The following is a 15665-nucleotide window of genomic DNA, read 5'->3' as shown; positions in this document are numbered from 1 at the left end:
TGTCGCTGATACACTCACTCGTGAACGCCGTAGCATTTAACACGGATCCAGAAGAAAGATAGCAAAAGCAAAGTCACCTCCGTACAGGCCATGAAGGCCCTTGGAGGAGTGGAAGGTAAAGACATCCACTATCCGTAACCTCGGCACTTGAAGGGGTAGAGTGGTTAGCTCTGCGCTCGGCCGCTTTTGCCCGCAGGAATTAACCTGGTACTCATTTTTGGTGTAGGCTGAGTGAACCTCAGGGCCATGTGCACCTCCGGAAGTGGAAATCTCGTTTCTTAAATTTTACGACTTCCTGACGGGGATTCGAACCCACGTCCTTCCGGGCGAAGAAGAAAGATAGCAGAAAAATAAAACGTGTGTAGTTTTACTTGACTGTTAAAATCGTGATCATGACCACGGCCCCCAAATTTTACGTGAAAACGACGTTCCCGCCCACTTCCCCGAACAAAGTACCCCGAACGGGCAATTCACCGAATCAAATCACCTGAAGCTCGATAGCTGCAGTCGCTTAATTGCGGCCAGTATCCAGTAATCGGGAGATAGTGGGTTCGAACCCCACTGTCGGCAGCCCTGAAGATGGTTTTCCGTGGTTTCCCATTTCCACACCAGGCAAATGCTGGGGCTGTACCTAATTAAGGCCACGGTCGCTTCCTTCCCACTCCTAGCTCCTTCCTGTCCCATCGTCGCCATAAGAGCTGTCTCTGTCGGTGCGACGTAAAGCAAGTTGCAAATCACCTGAATCGAAATATCGGAAGAATTTTCCCCGAACGAGAATTTCCGAAGCGTAGAAAGCCTTGAAGGTTACAAAGACCCGAATTAACAATTGATTCTGTTGCTATACACCCACGCCCACATATGTGGAACATGGATACTCAAATTACAGTATTCGTTCAGACAGCAGAGGAGTAAAAGTCCTGCCTCATGAGTAAATGCGCCACATAAGCTACAACTAATCACTCTGACTGCAATATTCAAGACACCACTATCTAATTTAAAACTGACAAGTTAAAAAAAGTGTGAACATATTATTACGGCTGTTTTTTTGCTAATGGCTTTACGTCGCACAGACACAGACAGGTCTTATGGCGACTATAGGATAGGGCTAGGAGTGCGAAGGAAGCGGCCGTGACCTTAATTAGGTACAGCCCCAGCATTTGCCTGTGTGAAAATGGGAAACCACGGAAAATCATCTTCAGGGCTGCCGACAGTGGGATTCGAACCCACTATCTCCCGGATGCAAGCTCACAGCCGCACGCCTCTAACCGCACGACCAGCTCGCCCGGTGGCTGTTTATTGCTGTATAATAAAGCATTACTTACATAGCTTTCTTCGTATTTACTTTTTAGAATACTTTAGTTGTTCGTTTTGCAGAATTTGTAGTCCGATGAAATGGGCTTTCGGGAAAAGTTAATTCGAGAAATAGGATTCGGAGACATGTCTTTTCGGCTGAATGACTTCTGGCATTTGTCCGGGAATCGGAATCACAAGGACATTAATTGACCGAATAAAGTCATCCGTAAACTATTTCCATTGTCATGCGTTTATTATTTGCAGCTTCCCACCTGATTGTCTTGCGTTCGAGCAGCGGCTTGCCACGAATTAAAGGCTGGCTTGATATACTACGATGACGTGCATTCAGCTTCAAGAACCGCCTGGGGTGCTGCACATATGCAAGGTGGGCAAAATAAAACTGAACTGTCCTGGACAATATTTATGAGGCTGACGCGGGATTGACCCTTGTCGATAAACAGAACTGCCCATAAATGTTGGAAACCGTGTTTTCGATGCACTCGGTTGCTGCCACATGTCTGCACGTGCGCACCTCCCGCATGCTCAACACGCGAAAGTTCGGCTGGATCCTTTAACGTATGCACAACAGTAAATTTGTAAGGGTACAGATGCAGGTCCTTTTTGATAATGTTTCGACACGACGCTCTCCTAATTCCCACTTGCACAGATAAATGGCGTTGAGATTTCGTCGGACTTCGTCCCAGGCTTTCTTTCACTCGAGCAATGTTTTCTGGTGTTCAAATTCTTTTCGGACAGTTACGGTATTTATTCCCTAAAGAGCACATTTCACGCCATTTTGGCACTAGTTTTGCATTGCTGACTTAGCTGGAGGCTCTGCCAAAACACTTCCAGTCTTAAACTCTTGTGCAAACAGTTCCGCACAGGATTTCCCCGAATCCTGCTTCGCATAACACTCAACAATGAACAGGCGCTGTTTTATCGTGAGCACCATTTTGTGTTGCATTCAACTGGTCACTAACCACGTCTGATCCTCACACTCACTCACATGTAATGACACAGCGACGTACTCGGGAGATGCGCATGCGCTGACATGTGCCAGCAACCGATTGGTGCACCGAAATTACGGTTTCCAGCATTTCCTGTGATGGGCAGTTCTTTTGTTCATTAACAAGGGCCATTTCCGAGTCAGTCTTAAAAATATTTTCCGCGCCAGTTTAATTTTGCCCACCCAGTACATTCACGGTATCCATCTACCTGTCTTAAGACAGAAGGCTCTCAACATCACGAGCCCTAACATCGCCACTGCTTAAGTTAAAATAAATAAATAAATAAATAAATAAATAAATAAATAAATAAATAAATAAATAAATAAATAAATAAATAAATAAACATGGGGTCGTGCGTTGTCGATCACGGGGCCCTTTGCTGAGTCTGTCACTGCTTCCACTTACTTGTGCCAAGTTCCTTATTTTCATATTCGACCACCCTTGTCCAACTCTATCCGGCACCATGGCTGAGTAGTCAGTTTTTATTTGTCCTCCGGATCTCGGATTCGATTACCGGCAGGGTTGAGAGGTTTTAATCGTAAATTATTTATTTCCTTGGCTTGAGGACTGGGTGTTTCTGCTGTCCCGAACATTTCTGCACTCGTATATATCACACACTGCCCTTGAGACAGTAGAGGTGGGATCCCTCGCTGTGTCCGAGGGAAAAACCGACCCTGGAGGGTAAACAGATGAAGAAGAAGAAGAATGATACGTTATCTGAGGTAATGACATTGTCCGAGTTCGGAAAACTAAGATACCGGCAAAAGTAACTGACACTAGTGAATACGGGCCTAGGGGTGGTATCGGAGAGACTTCTGAATATGTAAACTAACGTACACTTTATCAAATGATGCCTATCTGCCTCGATTATGAGAGCACGTGAATGACAATGTTGGTCTCAGCCTGGAGACGCCATTCTAATGAATAAGTAAATGAATTATTCAGCAAAGAGGTTAGTTTGAAAGTCACTCTTCTCGGAAATGTATCTCCTTGACTAATTCATCACTTCCCCTTAGCCCAGGGGTCTGGAGGAAGGGAATCGCGAATAAGGAATGGTTGAGTAATGGTGATGCTCCCTTCTCGAATTATCTGAGTTACACCCATTTGGAAATTTGTGAAGAAGGGGTAAGCACATGGCGCTAGGCTCTGTTTGAAGTTGGTTAATTGATTTTATTTTTTTTTGCTAGGGGGCTTTACGTCGCACCGACACAGATAGGTCTTATGGCGACGATGGGAAAGGAAAGGCCTAGGAGTTGGAAGGAAGCGGCCGTGGCCTTAATTAAGGTACAGCCCCAGCATTTGCCTGGTGTGAAAATGGGAAACAGCGGAAAACCATTTTCAGGGCTGCCGATAGTGGGATTCGAACCTACTATCTCCCGGATGCAAGCTCACAGCCGCGCGCCTCTACGCGCACGGCCAACTCGCCCGGTGTTAATTGATTGGGTTAGCAGATAAAAATGTCTCTTATCACCGCAAAATTGTCCGGTTCCATGGCTAAATGATAAGCATGCTGGCCTTTGGTCACAGGGGTTGCGGGTTCGATTCCTGGCAGGGTCGTGAATTTTAACCATAATTGGTTAATTCCCCTGACACGGGGACTGGGTATATGTGTCATCTTCATCATAATTTCATCCTACGGGTGTCAAATCAAAAGACCTGCACCTAACAAGACGAACATGTCCTCGGACACCCCCGGTACTCCATTCCATTCAACCGCAGAAATTTCTTACCTTGATTAAATCGTTACTAAATCGTACAACGGATTATGCAAAGCATCACGGGTTGGGAATAGACATGAATTCACAGTGTCGAAAGACTTTTCCGTCTGGCAAGAGATTGCACCTCACAGTGGTCGCCAACGTTAGGGGGGCGTGATATGTACACAGGGCTGCCAGATTTCTGGTCACATAAATACGAAAATTTTCAATTTTACCGAAAATTGGTGAAATGTATATATTAAAGTAGTTTACTTTGTCCATTCCGTCCATCCATTCTATTGGACCGATTTGCTTTATTTTTCTTTTATTCTCTCCGGAACTATCTGCCAATGAATCATCAAGCGTTGTTAGGTCTCTAAGTTCAACCAACTTTAAGTAATCTTAAAATCAAGTCATTAGGGGGAATCTAATTATTCGAAAAGCCTCTATCTCTCGCTTTGCAATTTGTCGTCAACGATAGAACACCCTAAATGATCACTTCAACTAATTGCAGACGAAGAACTTAACCCTACCTCAAAATACATTCTGTACTTAGCGAGTTGCATACAGTTAAGGAGCCATATCTTTACGTAAAGATATTGATGAAGCTAACGGCGACTACACTATATGCAAACCTGCAATTTCAACCAAACTTGGTACACATTGACTTGATACTATCTCGAGAGAATTTTTTTTTTGCTAGGGGCTTTACGTCGCACCGACACAGTATGGCGACGATGGGATAGGAAAGGCCTAGGAGTTGGAAGGAAGCGGCCGTGGCCTTAATTAAGGTACAACCCCAGCATTTGCCTGGTGTGAAAATGGGAAACCACGGTAAAACCATTTTCAGGGCTGCCGATAGTAGGATTCGAACCTACTATCTCCCGGATGCAAGCTCACAGCCGCGCGCCTCTACGCGCACGGCCAACTCGCCCGGTCGAGAGAAATAACGTGGAGTAAGACACACCTAGCACTCCTAGGGGTGGACCGGGGAGGGAGTGACATTTAAAAATAATCGAAAACGCTCTAATGTCGAGTCCCTACTTTCGTGGTCACCGAGATGAATTTGACACTCTGCATGCCTTTTAAGTTCAGCCTCCATCGCCGTGTGGGTCATTAAGGGGTGAGAAAGAAAATGTCCAAAATGACCGAGATCACTACTGAATTCACAGTTTTGCGGTTCTCTAGCCTGATTGGTGACAGTCCCACTGACAGTTGGAATCGTGTACGTCCTATCTATAACGGGACGTGTAAATACATAAAGTTATCACTTATTCTTATTATGTGAAAGTCTCAATTACAACCACAAGAACAAAGTTCCACGCGAGACAAAACAATCTAAAACTTTAAATTAAACACACAGCAATAACTTCGAAGCTGCAAAATAGTTCGTAATGACCGAGCGAGTGGCTCCGCGGTTTGGGTCAGGTAGCTGTTAGCTTGCATTCGGGAGATAGTGGGTTTGAACCCTACTGTCGGTAGTTCTGAATGTGGTTTTTTTGTGGTATCCTATTTTCACACCAGGCAAATGAGGCTGTACCCTAATCAAGGCCATGTTCACTTCTTTCCCACTCCCAGCCCTATCTAGTCGTCACCAGATCACCTATCTATCGGTGCGAAGAAAAACAAATTGTGAAAAATAGTTAATAAATTATCAATCAACTTCACAATAAACGAATCTAAAAAATATCACTTCACACGTAATTAACAGGTACTACAAATTCTGAAATTAAAAGTTCAAGAAAGTGCCCGGGCAGCATATGGAGCAATTTAATATTAAGACACGTTATCTAACCTATTTATAACGAATGCTACAGAGCAGCACGGGTCTTCTAGTTATTTAATTAAAGGAATCTACATACTGGACTATGCCTTTGCTGGCAGCACCTAGTGTTTAAGTGCACTATGTGTTCAGGAATGGGCTAGAGCTATTTTGTTACTTTCATTGATCTGTCTCTGTCTAATCCTTGGCTTTGACAATATGAAAGTGACTGAGGTATGAGCGATGCTAGTCATGCCAGTCCTTATGCAGCCAGTCCCTGTTATGAATGGTGTGAAAATGTTGCTCATAGGGTTGGTTGGTGTACGTATGCATTTCAGTGGGCTTGGCAGACTGATATGTAGTAGCAACTCTGGCTCGGTGAGGAAAGCAACGGGAAACTACCTCACTCCTCATTTCCCTAGTACGCTCCTTCAGTGATGCCTAGGCGATCTATGACAGCGGATGGCGGAGCTGTTGAGGACCCCACCAGCGTTAGCGCTGACGGACTGAACATACATACATACTGCATTGTATCCGTACTTCAACCCCGTGCATTTAAATGAAGCGCCTGGAAGAACGCTATTTACAACAGCTATTTTAAGAAGTTGGGACTTTTCTCCATAGATGTCTCTACTTAAGAACTGATGTCATGCACTCTGGTGCAAAGTTGAATAACTAGGAATTTAAAGACATTTTTTGTTCATAGGTTTTTTTGACCTGCATTGACTTAACAATGAAATGAAAATTCTGCTCTCATAAAATTCATATCCTGATAATTAAAACAGCTAGGCTAATCTGATTAACTGATTTGAACACACGTGCCATCAATGAATACTGAATTTCCACGACCGCAATTTAATCGAAATGTCGTGTTATTCGTACATAGTACATATTACACATGCCATCAGTTAATAGTTTTATAGGAAGAGGAATTGTCAAGAGGAAATAATTGTAGGATTGTTTTGAAGTTCAATTGAACGTAATCTGGTTGCAATAGCTTGATTTTTTTTTTTTTTTTGAATTTTGCTTTACGTCGCACCGACACCGATAGGTCTTTGGCGACGATGAGATAGGAAAGGCCTAGGAAGTGGAAGGAAACGGCCGTGGCCTTAATTAAGGGACAGCCCCGGCATTTGCCTGGTGTGAACATGGGAAACCACGGAGAACCATCTTCAGGGCTGCCGACAGTGGGGCTCGAACCCACTATCTCCCGATTACTGGATACTGGTCGCACTTAAGCGACTGCAGCTATCGAGCTCGGTACATTGGGGTACGAACCCACTATCTCCCGGATGCAAGCTCACAGCTGCGCGCCCTTAACCGCACGGCCAACTCGCCCGGTGAATTAATTATTTACAAATGGCATAAACTACGATAATATAATAAGCATAAGCAATCAATTGATACTCATTTATATAATTGAGGTTAATTTTCCAGAGAATAACACGCTAGACTGTATCATAAATATTCCTTTCTATTTTAAGTTCAATGCTATTCGTTTATCCCGTATATCCGTTAAGGGCATAGGTATCATAAATGGGGTCAACGCATAAAATCCACCCATATCAATATAGTCTAAATAAAGTTTTAGGGGGTCCGCTGTTTGTAATTTCGTTTGTTTTGCCAATTTTTCAGATATTTTATCCGTTTTAGGTCAACTTAAGACCGTATGTAGTTTTTATTTTTCTTGTCTGTTTGTTCCACCATCACGGCGTAATGGCTGAATAGATCTCGACCAAACTTCATATTTAAAGTGTACTGATCCCGGGGAAGGTTTTGATGTATGTTGTATGTTGGGTATTCAGCCCGAAGGCTGGTTTGATCCTCCACGTTCCGCCAACAGCTGTCATGGAAGAAGCACTGAAGAGGCTTACTTGGGAAATGAGGAGTGAGGTAGTTTCCCGTTGCTTTCCTCACCGAGCCAGAAGTTGCTATTTTATATCAGTCTGCCAAGCCCACTGATATGCATGCACCAACTGACCCTATGAGCGGTATTTTCGCACCATTCATAACAGAGACTGGCTGCATAAGGACTGGTATTACTAGCATCGCTCATACCTCGGTCACCTTCATTTTGTCAAAGCCAAGGATGAGACTGAGACAGGTCAATGAAAGTAACAAATTTATTCTAGCCCGTACCAGAAGACAGAGTGCACTGTAAACACTACATCTCGCCAGCAAAGGCATGAGGTTTTGATGTGCCTATGATTTAAAAATCTCTGAATAGACGGGGGGTTTATAGGAAAACCAAAACAGTTTTCTTCCATTTTCTCTTAAACTATTGATTTTCTGTAAAATCCGTGGACTGTAAATGAAACGACCCTTCATTATAAACAACTTTTGTTATGTAAATTATTTCGCTTACTCTTCAAATGACGGAGAAAATTACTATTTTCTGTTAGTCTCATGCTCTGCACCAAGCGACCGACAGACCGACAACGTACCTACAGGTTACCATGACAACGTCACTGACTGTTTGCCAGCTGGGAAGTAACGTATTGCAATTTTTGTAATAATTCCTGTAAACTCGTGGTTGTTCCTAGGGCAGAAAGCAAGAGAGGCGTCAATCGGCCATTCTGCGGGATATTGGCAGAATACCGTTGGACGTTACAATCGTCCTCGAATAGCACTAAGGGGCGTTGTTAATATTTGAACAGTAACGCGGAGTGCAGCGCATTATTTCATACCCTACGGTGTTTTCAGGCATTTGCTATAATTTTTACTGTATTTCTATTCTACTTCAGTTTTCCGCTTTAATTTCTTGCCGCTGCCTTGTATCTTTAGGCTTAAGTAATAACACCATAAGTCACCTTATTAGTTTACCTAAGAATCACTGCGCCTAAATTTCTCCTCTGTAACCGCCTTCTTATATCCGTAAATCATATTATCATAATTTGTTGAGGGGCATTTTATTTTCCAATAAATCCACTTGGTATTTACATATTTGTCCTATACGGCTGTCCTCAGAGTTATAATCCTACTTTATATTAATTTCAACTTTCTTAACTATATTACTTTCTTCCTTAATTACTCCGTATGTATGCGAAAGCTAATCCCGAAACCTGGACACTCTTTTCTTTGAGGAATAATTCCAAGTTGTTGAAATGTGCAACTTTTGGCCCCGGAATATATCAAAATATGAGTGCAATTTTAATGACGGTGCAGACCTTTGTTCCGGGATAATTGCTGGGTAAACGTTAAGTCGTATCACAAAACAGATAGCACAGTCGCTGTTTACTTTAGAGAGATCTACAATTTTGTTCCTGTGACTTTGTGTCGTATCTCTATCCCTTATACGTTAAATAGAGCTGTATTTATCGTTTTCATGTTAATTTTGTAGTTTTTACATGTATATGTTATCGTTTGACACATTTATACGAAAGATAGAATCATCATATTCGGCATGCACACTGACACGACCAGTGGTCATATATTCGCCAAATGTTATGATTCCAGCTGCCATTTGAGTATAAAAATAATAAATATGATCGTACTCACTGCCTTTGCAATAATTTATGGAGAAATCCGTACACAATGTAGAATACCGTAGCGAAGCACGGGTACATTTGCTAGTATAATATATTATGACCAGTTTTTATGAAATATTTGATGATATAACTACTTCTACGACCTGTCCGATTCATTTATGGGATCGAGGCTAATTTTATGTATGTGTCAGTTTAATATTAATGGCAACGTTGAAGTGGGAAGATTCCACAAAATGAAGGAAGTAGTATATTACAAACAGCACTGTAGCGTTGGACTCGACTTTTATACGATCCAGCTCCTTGGCTAAATGGTCAGCGTATTGGGACCCAGGTTCGATTCTCGACCGAGTCGGTGATTTTAATCCTAAGTGGCTAATTCCGTTGACTTGTGGACTGTGTGTTTGTGCTGTCCCCAGCATTCTTGCAACTCACACACAACACTATACTCCACCACATTAACACGCAGTTTGCTAAACATGGCAGATACCACTAACCCTTGTCGGAGGGTCTGCCTATCAATAGCCACGTGAAATTATAATTATTACTTTCATATCGTATAAAGCGGTCCGACTCATTGCCTGAATAGTCAGGGTTGAGGCCTTCGGTTCAGAGGGTCCTGGGTTTGATTCCCGGCTGGGTCGTGTGATTAATTCTTCTGACTCGGGAACTGGGTGTTTGTGTTTGTCCCAACACTTTCCACTTCATATTCAGACAACACACTACACTACCAAACACCACAGAAACACGCAATAGTGATTACATCCCTGCACGTAGTGTTGGCGTCAGGAAGGGCATACGGCCGTAAAACACGGAAAATCCACATACGCGACACAGTTCGCACCCGCGATCCCACTGGTGCGGGATAAGCGATAGAAAAAGCAGAAATAAGAAGATACTGTATAAAGCGTAATTTCAGGCAACACTGGAACATACAGGGTGGTAGTCGCCAAAATCGGCCTATTTCTTGTTACTAAAAACCTGTAAGTTTTAGTCGACACACCTAAATGGTTAATTAAGAGAATAAAGTTAAAACTTCAAAAAACATAAGTGAAAAAGTGCTCTATTTGCAATACAATATTTGTGAAGTTGGCCCTGAGAGGAGTTTGTCTCCTAAAAGTTAATACAGTACGTATACAGCAATAATATAAAAGTGAAATATAAAATAATAAGTGAAGAAAGAAGTAGCAACAATGTACAACGATCAGTAATGTTATATACCAATCCCCATGGCGCAACAGCCCCGAAGGGCTATGGACTACCAAGCGACCGCTGCTCAGCATGAAGGCCTGCAGATTATGAGGTGTTGTGTGGTCATCGTAACGAATACTCTCGGCCGTTATTCTTGACTTCCTAGACCGGAGCCGCCATCTTACCGTCATATAACTCCTCAATTGTAATAACTTGAGCAGAGTGGACCTCGAACCAGCCCTCAGATCCAGGTAAAATCTCGTGACCCGGCCGAGAATCAAACCTGGGTCCTCTGGGGTAAGAGGCAGTCACACTACCGCTACACTGCAGGGACGGCGTAATGTTATATACAGTCTTGGTTATTAAATCAGATATTCTCCCCGTTCTTCCAGATTGTAGAAATCGTCGAGTGTGGTACACCCTATTCCTTTGCGATGCTGAAGTTTGATTTTTCCCCATTTTCTAATCGCCCTTATTATGTGTGACTTTTCTTCTATAAACACTTTTTCATTCACTTGTGACATCTTCACAGCGACACTTGTCTTGACTATTTAGCGGACACACTGATTTGAAATATACAATCTACAGAAAACAACAGTTTGAAAATAAGTTTCACACTGTTGTCAGCAATCCCCAAATAGGTAACAAACAAACATCAACATTGGACGTTATAGTGGGTACATCCCCCCCCCCCCACCACGAAAATACGCCTTTATACGATATGTCGTACTAAGCGATGTCCTACTAAGCGATTTTTTAAATATAATGCTTATATAGGATATAGACGGGACCGTTAGATTTCCCTGTTATATCCAATACATGGTTAAAAGCGATGTCACAATGAACGGTTTCGACTATATATGTACTGTATATAATATATTAGTAGGCTAAACCACATGATCATCTAGAAATGAGCAAGAAAAGGAACTTACCGTAGGTGACTTCCGGCTATCCTCGGCGTGTGTGTTCTTGCCAAGAGTTCCACATCGATTGAGCTGGATATAGAACTCGTAGTAGTCTCTGCCCGTTCCATTGATGTAAACACAGTCAGGATCGTACGAGTAACCTGCACACATGCATGAATTAGTTAGTAAAGAAGCTTGGTTTTAATAAGGATATAACAAAACGGGTAGGTCATTATTATTATTATTATTATTATTATTATTATTATTATTATTATTATCATTATTATTATTAGAATTTTGTGGTAGGTGTAAGAAGGTGCAGGCGTGAATGGGTGGACAGAGAAATGACGAGGGCATAATTTAAAACACTAAATTTTGAAATTTCATTTCTTTCCTTTCTTTCTTTCTGAGTTTGAAGTTTGATAAATAATCTGAATCAACAACATCAAATAACAATCAAATAGAATAACGATGAGCTCGTCAGCCCATATAACAGGAATGACCTAAAGTCAAAATTCAGGTACACAAGGAATGAACTTGTAGCTCCAAAGTTACATTATTTCAAAAAGCACTTTTGCTCCACTCAGTTACGCTTTAGGAGACTGAGATCCAAAATTTAATACAGTCCAGCCTCTTAAAGGCACAATTTTCTTATCCAAATTTTACACTAGATAAACTTCGAAAACAGTATTTACTGTCATTTTAGCTCGACAGTCTATCACGCACTCATCCATAATTAATGATCCTTTAAACAGAGGCAATAAGTGCCCATTCTAAATGTCGTTAGTGTGCAAAGAAAAGGTTTAAGAAATCGGTCATGAACAAAATGCTAGGAGGGGAAGCACTTGCACTCCTTTTGAAATACACTTTGAAAAACACTTAAAATCCTACATGGGCTTATGGTCCTAAGTTTGCAGAGGCTAAGCCTATACCACAGAGGATGACTAGATGGCGAAATATTAAGTTCCAAAATGATTTTAAGAATTTAAAGTTTTAGAAAATCACAGTCACCCCCATACCAAGTTGATTGCGAATTAATAGCGGGTGAACACTCTTTATTCCCTAAGCTACATATTTACCAGCATGGATTTGAATAGAGTCCTTAGACTTGCCTGAAAAATTACATTTAAAAGGTGATATTAAACTTTAGAAATATACATTAAGAAATAATTTTGAAACCTTCCCCTCAAGTTATCTTTCTGGCGCAATCATATTTTAAAAATATATCTGCCATTACCTTGAGCTGGTGCGCCTTCCGACGACGGGCAAGGCTTCCCCTGCCTCCACTTACACCGTATGCACTCTAAGACTGGAGCGACTAAGATGACACAAATGGCTCGAAAGCGCCCAGCTTATATAGCAACTCAGGGGGGAAGGTTCCCGAACTCTCTAGAGCTAGGCAGAATGCCTGTATACACCCCCAATTTTAATTGACTACAAAAATATGTACAAACAATTCTGATTGGTCTATAACATAAGGAAGAAGGATGCCTTAGAAGTGCTGACACCCTCAGCACATAAAAAAGAAACAATCTGCAAACATTTCAGGTATACAAATGTTGAAAATAGAAATTTCCCTTGAAAACTTAGTAGTCCGTCCTCCCACCAGAGGGGGTACATAGGTCGATAGTAGAGACATCTGAAGATTAGAGGTCCAAACTTCTTTAGATACACAGTTCAAGGTTTACATCACAGATGGCCTTCTAGAAGACGCGTTGTTCAAATACACGGAGAATGTGTACCATCGGTACAATTATTATTATTATTATTATTATTATTATTATTATTATTATTATTATTATTATTATTATTATTATTATTATTATGGGGATTTCATGACCACGCTATCCTTAGATTAGCTTTTCAGTCACCAGGTCGTACAACCCAAGCACAGGGTGATTCTGAACATGTGAGAAGTAATTGAGGGGCGCGGGCGTGAGGGGGGGGGGAAGGAGTGAGTTGGATAGTAAAAAAAAAAGAGCCTTTAAAGAAAAAAGAAAATGTTCCTTCGAACATCTAATCTCTGGTTGATAGTTTATGAGTTACAGACTTTCCAACTTCGTACGGGAAGTATTGGCACATCCCATGTTGAACAGCTGTCGCGATGTTGGTGTACGAGCAGGAATATTGCATTTTAACAGAAGAAGTCCTCAAAATGTCTACCATGCACTTGAATGAATTCCTGAACACGTCACCTCATTAATTATCGGACACGTTCGAACATTCCAGGTATCGATGGCAACAGGTTCTGATATGCATATGATTTAAAAACCGCTGAATAGGCTGGGGGTTTATAGGAAAACCAGAACAAGTTTTCTTCAATTTTCTCTTATACTATTGATTTTCTGTAAATTCCGTAGGCTGTATGTGAAACAACTCTTCGTTTTAAATAACCTTTGTTATGCGTATAATTTCGCTTACTCTTCAAATGACGGAGAAAATTGCTATTTTCTGCCTTGGATGACGGACACCCTCGCAGCATATGCCAGAAAACACCTCACGGTGTGTTCAGTTATTTACGTAGAAATCCGTATATAAGTTAGAATATCGTAGCGAAGCACGGGCAAATTTGCTAGTTGTTGTATATTATCTTTGGTATCTATTGATTTAGTGTTGATATAAACGACTATTTTTTTCTTATTTACGCAATCGAGGCTACATGGTATTCTTTTTGTGTTCAAACAAATGCAGAGAAGTGTGCCACCATATTTCTTGTGTCAGCTATTGTGTTCCATGGCACTAAACCAAGTAATTCCTACCCCAGTTTGTGATAGTACATATATCACACCCCCGAATTATATGTAGAAGTTAGAGATATTATTGTCAGTATTCGATTTATCATCATCATTATTATTATTATTATTATTATTATTATTATTATTATTATTATTATTATTATTATTATTATCAGTATTTCATTTGTATATTTTGCCATTTATATTGGTAAGCTGGAAGATATCCACATATGTAGGTATGAGTAATTTGTTCTGCACGAGTGGGAAAATATTGCTTTAATAACTCTGGTAATTTGGTTGAGTCATGTGGATACCCCAGTGTTTGTTGTGATGTACTTGTGTTGGGATATTCAATGAGTCATGTATATATCCCAGCCTGATGAGATGAGCTTGTTGTATTAGGAAAGTTTGGTGACTCATCGAATATACCCCAGAGTTTGTTTATCTCTTAGGAGAAAGGAGAAGTTCAGGGCATGTCTTGACAAGAGGTTCACTCATGATTGGCTGGCAAGCACCAATCCAGACGTATCATCTGAGAGGAGGGGGATGTTGATGTCTATAAAGGTTGATCATACGGCGGCAACAGAGGTGATTGTAAAGGAACGAGAAGGAAGATAACTACAACCAGTGACACTGTATAAGAGAACTACAATTGACGCACTGTACGGGAAGGAAGTTGTGCTGATACACGGTACTGGAGTGACACGGCTGCAAGGGACTGGACTTCAAACGTTCGTGGAGTGTAGTCTTGTTATGTTCGTGGAAAGTGGATGATTGTGGAGAGTGCTTGCGCATTAAGTATTGTAGCACTTGTGGCGGCCTAGCATTATATGTTGGTGAAAGCTATCTCAGGCTTTCCATAATTTATGTTGTGGATCGACAGACGTGTGTATATATCTTTACAACAAGTGTTAAAATATGTGAACACAGTAGTACAAGGTACAGTATCTATGTGATGTGATAACTGCCGATTATGAGAATCGGTAAGTCGAATTGATATAGAGACAGTGAAGGGTATTTATCTTCATACATGTACATCGGACTATCTACAAATGGTAGCTTAGTTCTCGCTTTCGTTTTCCCACGGTTTTCATTATTATTGTTGTTGTTGTTGTAAATATGGAGTCTTCCAGCAATATTTTATGTGTGTATTATATGTATAATGTTGTATGTTGATGAGGTGCTCATGCACGGAATTTGTTAAGAATATAGTTAGCTATTTTAGAATCAGTGTTATTGATGAACCTAGGTGCAGTTCCTACCTAATTAGTCGTTTTCAGGAGGTTGGGTAAGGCCTGCAGCAGATGTACCAGTACGCAGCATTATGTACACGCCCTGGGATATAAAGTTTATCATGCTCTTATCTAAATTCGAGGGATCCATTCTGGTGAACTCTGGCGCCCATACTACGGACATTTCGGTTAATTATGCTTATTAATTTTATTAAGTTTATAGTAATTTTATTTATATATTTTTATTCATGATTTTATTTAATAGTAGTCATCAAAAAAGTTACAAGTTATTCAGACAAATTGAGGAAAACATTGTATTCTTAGATCATTAACTCCATGCTTCAATGTAAATATGAAA

At 41.0% G+C, this 15665-nt stretch overlaps 1 protein-coding gene across 1 annotated transcript in view; it reads right to left on the bottom strand.

Annotated features, from left to right (window-relative positions):
- Window positions 1-15665, bottom strand: part of LOC136874347 (uncharacterized) — a 129588-nt gene that overhangs the window by 54656 nt on the left and 59267 nt on the right. The window contains exon 6 of the mRNA XM_068227762.1: window positions 11368-11501. Coding sequence (XP_068083863.1) covers window positions 11368-11501 — 134 coding nt within the window. The remainder of the gene's footprint in view (window positions 1-11367; window positions 11502-15665) is intronic.

Source organism: Anabrus simplex, chromosome 5 (assembly GCF_040414725.1).
Source record: "Anabrus simplex isolate iqAnaSimp1 chromosome 5, ASM4041472v1, whole genome shotgun sequence".
NCBI lineage: Eukaryota > Metazoa > Arthropoda > Insecta > Orthoptera > Tettigoniidae > Anabrus > Anabrus simplex.
Note: the sequence above shows the minus strand (reverse complement) of the source record. Positions and strands in the feature narration are given on the sequence as shown.